We start from the raw sequence: 15,367 nt of genomic DNA on the forward strand, positions 1-15,367 counted from the left end.
ATCCACAGTGACCAAGAACACAGAGCTCCACCTTCCTTCCAGCCCACTTCCCCACCTGGGCTAGGATGGTGTCCTGACACCCACCCAAACACTACAGCCTCCAAGCCTCCCAGGGGGTCCACAGTAACCAAAGGCACAGGAGGTCCACAGTAACCAGGGACACAGCAGGCCCACCTTAACTAGAGACAATACTGCCTGCCTCTAAGGAGACCAACCCTAACTTAGATCAAAGAGCCTTACCTGCCTCCAAGGAGACTATTCCAGGCAAAGATACCCAGGCCAGTTAATACCAGTGAGAACCAATTGGCCAGAGGCAAGTGCAAGATCATAAGCAACAGAACCCAATGCAGTTTGGCACCATCAGAACCCAGTTCTCCCAACATGGAAAGCCCTGGCTACCTGAAAATGCATGAAAAGCAAGATAATGACCTAAAATCCAATCTCATGAAGATGATAGAGGACTTTAAGAAGGATATAAAGCATTCCCCTAGAAGAAATACAGGAAAACAGAAACATGTAGAAACTCTGAAAGAAGAAACAAAATCATTAAAGAAATATGTCAGTAGCCATAATAGGACAAATTAATAATTAGCAGTTGATCATCCTGAAATGCTTGCCTCGGATTACTAGGATTACTATCTGCGACAAGTGTGCCACATCAGCAAGGCTATGCTGGACATATTTTAGGAAAGATCCTGCTATTAATATGCTTTTCCTATTATTATTATTAAACATATATAACAATCACTAAGCAATAGCACTCCCCTTTGGAGCAGATCTCTGCAGACCCACGAAGATGTACTGTCTTGTAGCGTTGCTAAATAGACGACTTCTTAAGTCTTAATGATGATCCTATAAGAATTCCTAAAATTATATCAATGATTAGTAAGCTCTTTCATAGTGGGACTGCTATTAAGTCCCTTTCTGATAGTCAGAACTGCTCTGAAAACTCTGCCAGTCTCCCAAGTGTCATCAGTTAACAGCACTTAGATAGTAACCAGACTCTCTCCTGCTCAGAGCACATTCCAAGGTGGTTGTAAAACAATTAACCAAGGGTCACTAAAAGGGAACTCACGATTTATTATAGGTGCTAGGACAGAAGAGAAAATATTGCCTGGGTTTATCTATACAAAACTTCACTAATTTCTTAGTTATAATTTTAAACCTTCAGTGAACCTGTGGAGCTAGACAGGTGATGGATGTTTAGTCAGATAATTACTCCTAATGGATATGCATGTAAACATTCTCTGTTGTAAACTTCTATTTCAATTTATGATTTGAATTTTGGTGTGAACTTGTGATGAACTTTGTAACATGTGATCAGGTACTCTGAATGATGTATAAGACAAAGGGACGTTCATTAGCGACTCACTTTCTCACTTCACCTCTCTTCACTGCACTTCACCTCTCTATCTATCTATCTATCTATCTATCTATCTATCTATCTATCTATCTCTATCTCTCCTCTCCTCTCCTCCCCTCCCCTCCCCTCTCCCCTCCCCTCTCCTCCTCTCCTTCTTTCTTCCCTGCTTAGAATCTCTCCACTTGTAATTTTTCCTTTGTTAGAATTTTTTTCCTTTTTCCCCCACTTAGGACCTTCTCGCTTTGTCTTTTAGATAGCTTTCATAGGATACTCTTTACACTTAGTAATAAACTATAATAACTTCTCTAAGTGTTTTTTCTTCCTGCGACCTCAAACCAACAGACCTAAGTTAGAGCCTGCCACACCTGCATAGACAGATAAAAGGCATTGCTTAATCCTCTGCTGTCCCTAGGCTGAGGTGCTAGAGAAACTGCAGCTTCTGGCCTCAGAGGATTAAACAGATAGCAGGTCAGCTACAGTAGCCTAGTAAGTAAACTTTAGTAATGTAGACAAGAAAGATTTTATTAAACACCAACCCTAAATATCTCGTAAGATATTACCCCGAATCTCGTAAGACCAGGTCTTACCCCTCACTGACACTCTTCCAATTCCTATCCCCCTTGGCTTCCTCAAGAAGAACCGACCAACCGGAGGAGAAGAAAGAAGACCACCTTCTCCTCCCACCAAGCTGGGGATGGTTCCCGGCAGAAATACATGAAAATACAATCAAGCAGGTGAACAAAACAGTCCAAGAAGTAAAAATGGAAATAGAAACAATAAAGAACTCACGATGGAGGCAACTCTGGAGAGATGGATAACTTAGGAAAAAGATCAGGAGCTATAGACACAAGGATACCAACAGAATGCAAGAGGTAGGGAAGAGAATCTCAAGTATAGAAGATACCATAGAAATATGACACATTGGTCAAAGAAAATACGAAGTATAAAAAGCTCCCAATCTAACATATCCAGGAAAATCAGGACACAATGAAAAGATCAAACCTAAAAATAATAGTAATAGAAGAAGGTAAACAATCCCAGCTCAAAGGGCCAGAAAACATCTTCAACAAAATCATAGAAGAAAATTTCCCTAACCTAAAGAAAGGGATGACCATAAACATACAAGAAGCCTACAGAACACCAAATATATTGAACCAGAAAAGAAAATCCTCTTATCACATAATAATCAAAACACTAAATGCACAGAACAAAGAAAGGATATTAAAACCTGTAAGGGAAAAAGCTCAAGTAACATTTAAATGCAGACCTACCAGAATTAGGTCTACCTGGTCTGGCCTCAGTGGGAGAAGATGTGCTTAATCCTGGAGAGACTTGAGACACTAGGGAAGGGGGAGGCCTGGTAGGGTGGGGAGAGCACCCTCTCGGAGGCAAGAAGGAGGAGGAATAGGATGAGGAACTTTGGGAGGGGGTACCAAGGGTGCAATAACTAGAATATAAATAAATAAAATAAAAATATAAAAAATAAGGGACTGTTACAACATATAGTTGAAAAACAAAACTTAGAAGAACAGGGAATGAATTTAAGATGGTAAAGCTAGAATTACAGAACAGAATATTAGAATAGAAACACTGGCAAAGAAAACCATTCCATAAGTCTGTAAAGGATCACACTGTGCACTAGGCTATATGAAAAACTATACACACACATGACAAGATTCTATGGAAATGAATAAAGATCATATATGAGAAAGTTATTGCAAATAACACAGTCCTAAAGAAGAGAGTATTACAGGTCTGCCTTTACAACACTTAAAGCCACCTTGTGGCTATAATGAAATAGCTCCTTCTATACGCACCCAGTTACTAAAGTCAATGAGCTGAAATTGAATATAATATACATAAATTGGAAAATGGGCACCCAAAAATTGAAGATCCCTATGAAAGACTTAAGTGAATAGCTTCACTCTGAGATATACTATGATTTTCAAATACAGGTTTCAGAGATATTTAAGCTGTGATCAAGACAGCACTGATGATCTGAATCACAGGTACATTCAGTGAGTCATGTCTGCACAATTAGGGTTAAATTACCATCAATACATTATGCCTTTCCTAGCAAAGCTTTAAAGTAACCCCCCAAAGTAATCAGTTCTATATGTATTACATATAGAAGAAGAAAAAAAATAATTAATAAGAAGAAAATAATTTCCTTTTGAGAGACAGTCTTTCTCTCTTACCCAAGGCTGGCACTAGACCCTCAACTCAGCAATCTTCCTACCTCAGCCCCTCAAGTAACTGGGATTATGGTTACAAACTGCCACATCTGTCTTATTTCAATGATGCCACATCAGCACTTACTATTATTCTTTCTTGTATCTAGAAAAACTTTGGGCATGCCCAGATAAAACAGGATTGATAAGTAGAGGAAAAGGAACAACATTCAAAAATCAGACGTGTTCCATCCTACGATGTTGTTACTAGAAAGCAATTAATTCTGTATGACTAGAGGCCTAGGAGACTTTGTCATAAACTATTTATCTGTCTGAGGACTCAAAGTGAAGAAAATAATTCATTCTGGGTATGTGGATATTTGAGTAAAAAAATCCAGTTCCAATCATGTAGTTTAAAGAAAGACACCTCATCCAATACTGATAAGAAAACAAAATAGCATAAACTTTAAACAACATGAATTGGTTCTCTAAGAAACACATAGCCTTGGTCCAATAGCTTCCTTTCAAAAAAATTTTTCCAAAAGATGTTATTTGAATAGTATTTCTTGTAGTAAGATGTTTTCAACAATACCATTTGCAATAATACAAGTAAACAATAATCTTTGTATTCAAGATTAAGAAATCTGTCTTCTGATAAACAGCTATTTGCTATTTTTGCAAAATTCTAATGACATAAAATTAACCACAATGATACTTAGGTTCTTAAAAGCAGTATGTTAAAATATATTTACAATACAAATTAAATATAATTCAAAACTAAGCATAGAAAATATAACCAACTTAATATTATTTACTTCAAACTAGAGGAAATTATACGGGTGTGTGTGTGTGTGTGTGTGTGTGTGTCTGTGTGTGTTTCATTTTATGCTTCTAAAAATTATCTATATATTCCATGTTTATTACATTCAGCATTGGCTGCTTTTGTTATCAGGAAAGGAAAAGATAAATTTAGGATATAAAAAATATTCCATGAATGATAACAGCTTAAATAGCCCAGGCATGTCGTTTCATTTTTTTCTTATTGGCTAAAATTTTATCATAAGTATTTAATAGAAAGATTTGCTTTTACCTCACACAAGTCTTCTGCTGTATCAATAATGCATTTCTACATAAGAGTATTTAACATCAGTTTTTTGGAAAGAAAAATTACTTTTTCATAAAGGTACCAGGACATTTAGTTTCTATCAACTCTTTCAAATGTACTATTTAACAACTACTTTTGCAGGGCTAAAATATCAATCCTGTGATACAGCAGTGCATGTTCCAAGCTTTTATCTCTTCCTCAAAACATCAAAGAAAATAACCCCAGAGCTAGCCCTGCATGTACAGTACATTTGCTTCTTTGATTTTTAAAATTCATTTAATGGAGTCTGCCTGTGATGACTAATATTTTCTTGTCTGCTAGTACCACCAAACACCAAATAAGGTTCTTGACAAGATTACATCCGTGCAGCCTCCATTTTAACGGAAATTGGGAAGATATGGAAAGAGATTATAAAAGCAGATCTCACAAGTCAAACTTAATAGCCAAACCATTCTCTTTCATGTAAGCAACCACAAAAACAAATATCCTGTGAGCTAGGGATATACACTATCTCTCTAGTAGATCTTTTTGCCTTCTTGAGACAGATTTCCATAACTTCATAATGTGGTTAGAGTTGATGAGACAGTGGCCATAGACAGATAATGAATGAATGAAGCATCAGGCTCAGAAAACTGGATGAACACATCTAAGGCTTCAGATTTAACAAGCATATGATAGCATTTTTATGTAGTTAGAACGCAGAGAAGCAAATTAAGTATCAGCTATGACAACTTTAAAATAAGTATTCATAAACAAACCCAATTCTTATCAAAAGAACCCCTTAGAATACATTCATGATACTCTTCTATTGAATTTCTAGAAAAGATTGCCACACTATGGTTCTGACATTTCATTTCATTTCAAAGAATGAAATGGAAATTCTATAAGCAAATTAGAAGCGCAAACAAAAATATTCAAAATGCATGAGGAACTTTCTCAACAGTCTGTGTCAGGCAGCAAAACTGAAGGAAGTGATTTCCTCCAAATTTCAAACCAGCATATCCCTACTCCTTTACTAATTAATATAAGTTATAGACAGACAATATTCATGGAGACTGAAGAAACATGGGCTGGTCCTAAAGTAGCCCAACTTTTAAGACATATTGTAGGTGCAGGATCTAGGTCTCTAACAATAAAATCAAAAAGTAACCAGTCTCTTTTCTAGCAGTTAATGGCTTCTTGGATGCAACAGGCAAGATGAAGGATATAAACTACGTAAGAAAGAAAAGTGCGGTCCTTTTTATGGACTTGGATATATATCCTAGCACATTTATATGGCATTTAAGAAAGTGTTTCCCTTCATTTGTATAAACTGTCTTCATGATAATTGTTTGCTTTTCAGAGGAGTGTGTATGCAACAAACCTAACTTACCGAGCTGACTTAGCAACAGCGACAGGAGGAGGAGAGGATGTATGTCCACTTCCTGATATAAAGTGATGCTTTCAGGGAGCCCACAGAGATTTGGGGAAAGTATTTTGAAGATTGCTGATTATTTTGTGAAATAATCCTAGAGTCAGGTGAGCCACTGTACATGGTCAAAAAGGAAAATGAGCATGATATTGCCATGGAAAGTGTCAAGAGGCTTGGTAATGTAAGATTAGGTAAAAGCAAGAACCAAGGCCAGGACATAAAGTTGCCCAGGGTGTAGGATCTGTGTGTGAACTTCAGCTGTTTCATCACCTTCCTCATGTGCTCAAACTCTGAGGTGACATATTTACCAGTATACAAATGCCTTTCTATATTCAGTTCCTACAAGTTAGCCAAAAAATGTGGCATATTCCTCAGTGCTATGTCTGTGGTATTCTAGAGAATTTTGACAATTAGTTGAAAAGTACGCTGAGACTGAGAGGTCAAACCTATTCTATCTTGGGATTGGCCTCTATCAAAAAAAAAAAAAAAAAAAAAAAGCCTGAGAACTTGACCTGTAGCAGAACCCAGGCTACACCCATGTTTCAGGAAGGACCCCGTGGCTTTTCTTTGGCCAGAGTTACTCTCTAGCTGCTTCCTAGCAACAGTTAATCAAAGATTAGTCTTAGTCTGATTGTTTCAGATGTACTTTCAGACCACTTGTGACTGTTTACAGTCTGTTTACAAAAGTCATTCTATTAGATACTTGCCAGGCTGGACAGCCCCTCACTTGTTCCCATTCCCCATAAAACCTTGTCCTGCTGAGGGTTCCAGGCTGCTCTGCCTTCTCATCCTGCTGTGTCAGGGTTAGGTTGGAGGAGAGCCCAAGCTCAAACTTGTAATACAGAGACCCTAATGTGATTACATCAGAAATGGCTCTTTAGTGGTCTTTCGGGGAGGGAGGTTCATAAACACTTCTTGGCACAACAAGGCTAGTATGCCAGGAACAGCACAGCTTCAAGGAAGAGCCCAGGAGTATCTGAACTCCAAACACTTCCGGGCCCCAAAACATGAATCAAGATGTAACTGAAAAGAACAGAGAGATGAACACAGCATTGACTGACTCAGAGAGAAACCTACAAACTACTCACTTTCTCCATGGTATTGTAGATAAAGATGACCAAGAGAAGAAGGGGTGGTACTTTTCATGGTCAGGCTTCTATATGCTTACAAGAACCATAGACTCACTATGCCTGTACAATTTGAGCAGTCTGTTCGTTTTTAGCTGTGTGAATGGAATAAAGTGCCAATATTTATTAAAATTAGACTTTGCTAATGTTTATTTAATGCATATGTACTTTATCACTCTATTTTTATCAATATTCTCTCATAAAAACAAGTTTTCAAAAATATCATGAATCGCTGGCAGTTAGAAAACAAACCTGAAGAAATCAAGATTAAAGCAGATTAATAAATTCATAAAATTTAAACACAGACAGAAAATATAAGGTTTCCCAGAATCACTAGATAATAAAATAGCTTTTAATTCCCAAGAACACACAGTTTAGGGAGGATATTCTGTTGTAAGAGCTATGCAACCTTAAAAAGGTGAATATCCTGTTGAATTAGAGAAGAGCTTTTTATGAGATAGGGTCTATGAGAAATGTCTTCCTGGATATTGACAGAGATGATGTAACAACATCTTAAATACAGAAAGCAACAGGTATTTCCAGTGTTTCCTTATGGGGTTCCACAAGGAAGCTTCACATAGAAGGATTTAATCAGCAATAAACCCACTTTTTCCTAGATGAAAGTTAGCATTAATTCATTCCCATCAAGAAACATGAGTCAGCATTTTACCCACTACTCACTGTCTCTGCTCTAGCCAGAGGTTTAACAGTCGTTAAAGAAAGCAAACTATGTTCCTTCTCTAAGAGTATACTGATAGCCCCCATTTCCCTCACCTGTAATTCTTTCACATTTTCAACAGTAAAGTTGAACCAGACTCGGAAGCGAGGATTACAAGTGTCTGGCCTAATGAACAGATCATACTCAAAGTCAGAGACTTGCTCAACCCGGCCGAGGTTACCTACAACAAAACATAAGAGAATTGTTTTAATAGAAGTTCGTGCATCTCAACAATATTATGAGCTCTGATACTAGTCCTAATCTTTGTTTGACACTGTTCAGACTGTTTGATCTAAACAGTCATAGTCTTAACACTAGCAACTCTGAATGCAGCTCAAAGTAAGGAAAACTTTCAGATATTGCAGGTTGCAGTACAGACATCTCTGCCTGGCCCTTATAGTCTAGACCCCCTTTGTGCAACAAACAAGTTGGATTATGAAGATTGTATGTCCCAACAAACTGAGGAATGAATCACTTTCTACAGTTTCCTAGTTAGAAAAAATTAGGGTAAAATAAAACTTCTTCTAGTATGTTGAACTTTCTTCAATTTCACAAAAGAGCTATATATGAACTAATCAAAACCAAAGACTTACCTATTAATTTTCTTTCCATTGTATTCATAATCCTCAAGAAGATTCTATGTATAAACATGTTTCTTTGAATTTTTATCATTGAAATGTTTATTAAGACTTGTTTTTAAATGACAGAGTATTTGTTACACAACAACAATAAATATGAGGTCAAATGATTTAGGTTAATTTTACATTTTTGGAGTGATCATGAAAAATTCATTTAAAATTTTCCAATTTCTTTCTCATTATAAGCCAAGGATTATTAGACTGGAAAGATGGCTCAGTGTGTAAAGATGTTTGGTACTGAGGCTGACAATGTGGGTTTGATACTCACAATGCACATAATGAAAGAAGAACCAACTACTTCAGTAAGTTCTCTTAGCATGCATCCACCAATGCACACATACACAAAATAAGTTTAAAAATATAATAATGCAAAAATTACAGAATATGAAATATAAGTATTTATTCCTACATTGAGAAAATGTAAATCTTAACTATGATGCAATTAAGAAATTAATTTTTGTAGAAAATTAATAATTCTTGGTTTTAATGTATGATATAGACTGTCCTAAAGGTTAAGTGTACCAATCAATTTCAACCTCAGAACAACTTCTATGAATGAGGTACGGTTATTATTTTACATACCAAAAACATAGAATAAATTACTTAAGCAACTCGAAAGTTATATAACAAGTAACTAAGTAGAATCGCAAATTATTTGAATACAAATAGCACATCTCTAACCACTGGTGATCAAACATTACAGTTTTTTACATAACAGACCTGGCACAGGTAACACAAAAATATAAGTGGAAGTGTATTTTAAATCACTGTGTTTTATATATACTTCATTACTAAAACAGTTTTGGACACTTTAAAATTTCATATTCTAAAAATTACATATTATTGTTCTTACCAATATTAAAAGAAAGCATATATTCCATTTGTATTAACAGTTGAACATAATACATAGATTTCAGAAAAAGAAATCTTTAAATTGTTACTATGTACAGGGTTTGTAATAATAATATAACAGGCTCTCTAGAAATGTGAAATTTCAAAATAATTTTATTCATATTACTAAGTCTTCATCTTGACCCAATAATAATGAACCTGAAACCCATAAGTACTTAGTGCCTATTTAAACTCATACTTTAAAGCATCAGAAAAGACTTTGAAATGAACAGTTCTTATTATATTTTTCTTTCATTACACCATAACTATATGTCCATTTTCCCTGAAATACTTCAACTATGTATCATATTATGGTCTTATGGAAACATATTTGAAAATATAGTAGCAACATTTTTTATTTATTTAAATAAAATACAAGGAAAAGAAAGAAGCAAAATCTAAACCATAATGGGCAAATAGGAAAAAAATAGGATACATATTTTAAGCTCAAGTATATTTAATGACTCAAATGTAAAAGGATTAAATATTCAAATTTATATCAAACATGTCACATTATGCTAAGCAAAGTAATCCAGAATCATAAAGAAAAATGCCATATTATATTAATATGCTACACAACATTAAAAGTAAGTCAAATTTGTAAAGATAGACTTAGATCATGTATGATAGACTTTAAAATGATTACTAGAAATGATCAAGGATAATTCATGGTTTTAAAAAAGATTAATCCCTCCCATTCACAATAGCCTCAAAAAATAAAAAAATTTGGAAAAAATTAATCAAAGAATTGAAAGACTTTTGCAATGAAAATTTTGAAACACTGAAGAAATAGATTGAAGAAGATAGTAAAAATAGATCATCCATGCCCGTTATAGATCAGCATTATTAATAATGGTGAAAAGAGCTATGCTACAGAAAGGAATCCACAGAGTCAATGCAAGCCTCCGTCAAAAGGAAAAGCCTTTAGCAAAATCTAACATTTCATAAAGAAAGTCCTGAAAATCTATCAATACAAGGGATATAGCTCAACATAATAAAGGAAATACAAGCTTACAACCAATAAGATGATAAAGAAAAAAAGCATCTCCACTAAAATTAGGAACTAGGTAATAATGTCCACTCTCTTCACTCCTGTTCAAAATAGTGCAAAATGCCTTAGCTAAGGCATTAAGACACAAAGATAAAAATAAGAAATGAACGCATCAAAATATCTTTATTTGAAGATGGCACAATTCTATATATGAAGACCTTAAAGCTCTGTGTTAAAACTCCTATGTCCTATAAACATGTTGAGCAAAGTAGGAAGATACAAAATTAACACAGAAAATCAGTAGCCTTCCTATAAACCAAAACAAGCATACAAAAAGAAAAAAGGAAAAGAAATCAGGGAAACAATCCCATGTATACAATAACATCAAAATTAAAAATTTAAAAATTTGAAATCTAACCAAAGAAGTAAAAGCCTTGAACAATGAAAACTTTAAAGAACCAAAAAAGGAGCTAAATATAAAAGCAGAAGCTAGAAACCCATCTCATGTACTGGTAAGATTAATACAATGAAAATCCCCACCCCACCTCCAACCAAAAGCAATCTACAGTTTCAATGAACACCATCAAAATTCCAATGCATCCGATTTATCATAGAAGTTAAAAAAATAATCTCAAAACATAAATGTAGACACAAAAGAACCATGATGCAAAATTAATCATTAAAAATAAAAAAACAGATGTAGAACCACCCATGATTGCAATTCCTACTATATAACTATTACACTAAATAAAAACATGACACACTCATAAAACAGACACTTGAATAATGGAATAGAATTGATGACACAAATATAAGTCCATGCTCCTAAAACTACCTAATTTTTGGCAAAGTGGAGATCAAAAATACATACTGGAGGAAGGACAGCATCTTCAATAAATGATGCTGATAAAACTAAATAATTACATATAGAACAAAACTAGATTCTTGTCTCTCAGCCTACAGAAATTTAAACTATAAATAGATCAAGGATACCAATATAGGAATGATATCCTGAATCTGTTAGAAGAAAAAAAAAGAATAGTCTTCAAAATACAGGCACCAGGAAGGAATTTATTAGCAGAACACATACAGTACAGGCATTAAGACCAAAATTTGACAAATGAGATCACATGAAACTAAAATCTTTTATATTGCAAAGGACATCATTATTCTAGTGATTATTATTATTACTATAATCATTATTCTACAAATGGGGAAAGGATACACTAGATATACATTATTCTACAAATGGGGAAAGGATACACTAGATATACATTTGACATAGGGCTAATGTCTATAATATACAAAGAACATAAAAATGAAAGCATTAAAAACAATCTAATTAAAAATTAGGAGATGGTACTAAAAATAGAATTCTCAAAAGAATGCAAAAGGCTGAGAAATATTTATAACTATTAATATACTTGTCCATTGTTCAGTTGAATAAGACAGCACAAAATGAAAAATTTTTTAATTATTTATTTTATGTATGTGAGTACACTATAGCTGTCTTCAGACACACCAGAAGAGGGTATCAGGTTCCATTACAAATGGCTGTGAGCCACCATGTGGTTGCTGGAAATTGAACTCAGAATCTCAAGAAGAGCAGTCAGTGCTCTTAACCACTGAGCTATCTCTCCAGCCCCAAAATGAAAATGTTTAAGAATCTTTATCTCAGTAGCAAACAAAGTAAATTTAATTAAGAAAGACCAAGAACAAAAAAGGGAAATGCAAATTAAAAATATGAGATTATATCTTACCCCAGTCAAAATGGCTGAGACCAAAACAACAAATGTTAGAAAGGATGTGGGGAAATGAGATCCTGTTACTTCTTGTGGGAAGTGCAAACTTAGAAGTCATAATAGAAATGCATAGAATTCTCAAAACAGCTAAAAGTAGAAGCACCATATGACTCAGCTCTACCATTTATGTTTATGTCCAGAGGACTCAACCTTCTATTTCACTAACACATGCTAGGCCAGGCTCCTTATCATTCTACTCACTACAATGAGGAGATGGAATCCATCTAAATGGCCTTGAACTGATGAATTGGATAAATGATTATGTAGTACTTACTATCCACAGTGCAAAACTATTCATTGGTAAGGGAAAATGAAATCATGAACTTTGTGGGTAAATGGATGGAACTATAATACCTAGTGAATTAACATAGATCCAAAAAGACAAGTGACATATTTTCTCAATTTGTGGATGCTAGCTCAACAGCCTACTCCAGAGACACTTATTCAACCAAGCTCATTGCTGCCCTACTCACAGTAGCCAGAAAGTGAAAACAATCTAAATAACGTCAAAATGATGAATGGACAATGAAAACATATTCAATGAATTTCTAGTTAGCTGTAAAGAAAACTGAAACCAGGAAAATTTGCAGGTAAATATATAGAACTAGAAAAGATCATATGGAATGAGCTAACCACCAAGATCCAGAAAGAAAAGTACGTATGTTCTCCCATATGAGGATGCTAGCTTTGGATCCTAAGTTATTTTAAACTGAAGTACCCACAGAGGTCAGGCAACTAGAAAAGGACCATGGTAATGGTTATTTTAATGGAATAGGGCTACAAAGTAGGTGGTATTAAAAAGGAAAGAAAAATAGAGGGACAGCAAGGTTCAATTAGGGTGAGAGACATTAGGGTGAGAGACAGGAGGACAAGGTAGAGTAGGGAGTATAAGAAAGAATAACGCTCTGCCAGAGCTTGAAAAATACAGAGACAGATGCTCGCAGCTAAACACTGGACTGAGCACTAGGTCCCCAATGGAGGAGTCAGAAAAGGACTGAAGGAGCTGAAGAGGTTTGCCACCCCATGGGAAGAACAGCAATATCAACCTACTGACTCCTCAGAGCTCCCAGGGACTAGACCACCAACCAAAGAGTCCACGTGGAGCGACCCATGGCTCCAGCTACATATGTAACAGGGGATGGCCTTGTCCTGCATAAGTGGGAGGAGAGGCCCTTGGTCCTGTGAAGACTTGATGCCCCAGTGTAGGGGAATGCCAGGGTGGGGAGGCACGAGTGGGTGAGGGAGCACCTTCATAGAAGCAGGTGGAGGAGGAATGAATGGGACAAGGGGTTTCCAGAGGGGAAACCAGGAAAGGGGATTAACATCTGAAATGCAAATAAATAAAATATCCAATAAAAAGAATATATATAAAAACGACTTGAACTCAAAAAAAAAAAAAAGAATTTTGAAAAAAGCCAATCTGTAGACCGACTGCTGTAGAAGCACAAGATCAAGCCAGCCAAAATCCCATCATGATAATGGAGGTGGATGGAGCTGGGTGCTCAGGAAGTCCCACTCTTAGATAAGATGCTGTTGGCAATTAATGTCTGATCGTGTGGGAAATTAGGTTTCTTTTAAGAATGCAACCCTTACGAGGCTACCTATGTTCCAGCATATAGCCCTACACCCATCCACAAACATAATCAGTATATCAACTCAGTAGGGTTTTTAAAAGAGTAAATAAAGTTATATGGAGAAAGAATAATGGGGGTGATAGTAGAGAATAGTAGAGAATTGGAGGGGAGGGAATGGGTTAGATTTAATTAAAACACACACACGCGCACACACACACACACACAAACATATATATATATATATATATATGTTAAAACAGAAATAGAAAACTTAAAAATCCCTTTATGGATCTTGAAGGGTAACTGATTATTTTGCAGATTTGAACTATCAGATATAAGTTTGCTGAAGATCAAGTGAAATTTAGTTCTTATTCATTTTCACTTACAAGGCTGGCAGAAGACCTGAAGGCAGCAGAATTATAGGTAGAGAGCCTGGAAATCAAGGCTGTCCTTTGAACTATTTCTGGCAAATAGCCTCAAAAAATTTTAGCAAAAGTGAATGAAAATTCTAGGATAGGAGTATTTATTTGGTATCATTCTTATTTTTGAAGAAGATTTATGTTCATAATTTTGTACATTTCATAACTTCAAATAAACTTCACTCTACATGAAACCTAAAATGGTTGATTCTCTTAGCCACAGACTCTCTTGGCATTGAGAAACAGAGACATCTGGTAGTGTTACTCCTGAAGTGTGTGTGTGCCTGTTTCCATTTCCTTAGAAATTGATGCTCTAAGTAAACTAACAACGTGATTTCCTTGAAATACATACTGAGTGATAGTAATCAATAAGTGCTGAATACAGGAAGAATAACTGATGTTCGAGAATTAATTATGCAATCACTAAAATTAAGAGATGAAGGGTAAATGTCATTTTAAAATAATTCTTCCTCAAAACTCAAAAATATCTACGTAAAATATTTTATGTGTATGAACTATTGACTAGAATGTTCTTAACAACGGGTTATTTCAGTAATAACGTTTGTGACCTTAACCGAGCTCTAACTGAAAAGATTCTCACATCAATTTCTGTCCCTTTTCAAATAATCTTCTCTTGCTAGTTCTGTACAACAAACATGGAAATGTTCTTCTTTACTCCCAGTGCTAACTCCATCAACCTTCATTCATTTAGGATGTTTCAAATTGCATTGAGATGTCTCTCTTGGTCTTTCCACCACCAAAAGTATACAATGCCAAATCATACTACTACAAAAGTCTAAGATCGGCCTCTAGATATCTGTGTAACTTTATGTATCATTCAATTTTATATTTTATACAGTTTCATTTGTATATTCTTCAAACATTTATTTTCTTGGCACATTTATGAGAGGATTTTTCCATAATGGAATCCGCTTAGTTATTATGTCTGGTCATTAAAGTCTTGCTCACTATTACCTCTCCCCAAGATGACTTGCAGAACTAGACTCTACACTATGCCCTCAGAATGCTTTTGCTATTCTTTGATAAATAATGTCCATCACATGATAAGAGATTAGAGACTATTTCCCATTAAGCATTTTCCCCTAGGACATTAGTATTCTGAGCAAGTAAAAAAAAAAAAATATATATATATATAT

General features: G+C 35.2%; 1 protein-coding gene across 3 annotated transcripts in view; it reads right to left on the reverse strand.

The window, feature by feature from the left end:
- The window catches only part of Agbl4 (ATP/GTP binding protein like 4), a 1,113,017-nt gene that overhangs the window by 958,858 nt on the left and 138,792 nt on the right, over window positions 1-15,367 (reverse strand). For all 3 annotated transcript variants that reach the window (XM_028786938.1, XM_028786928.1, XM_028786949.1), the window contains exon 3: window positions 7,952-8,076. In XM_028786938.1, the coding sequence (XP_028642771.1) occupies window positions 7,952-8,076 (125 nt within the window). The remainder of the gene's footprint in view (window positions 1-7,951; window positions 8,077-15,367) is intronic.

Source organism: Grammomys surdaster, unplaced genomic scaffold (genome assembly GCF_004785775.1).
Source record: "Grammomys surdaster isolate TR1022 unplaced genomic scaffold, NIH_TR_1.0 100, whole genome shotgun sequence".
Classification (NCBI taxonomy): Eukaryota; Metazoa; Chordata; class Mammalia; order Rodentia; family Muridae; genus Grammomys; species Grammomys surdaster.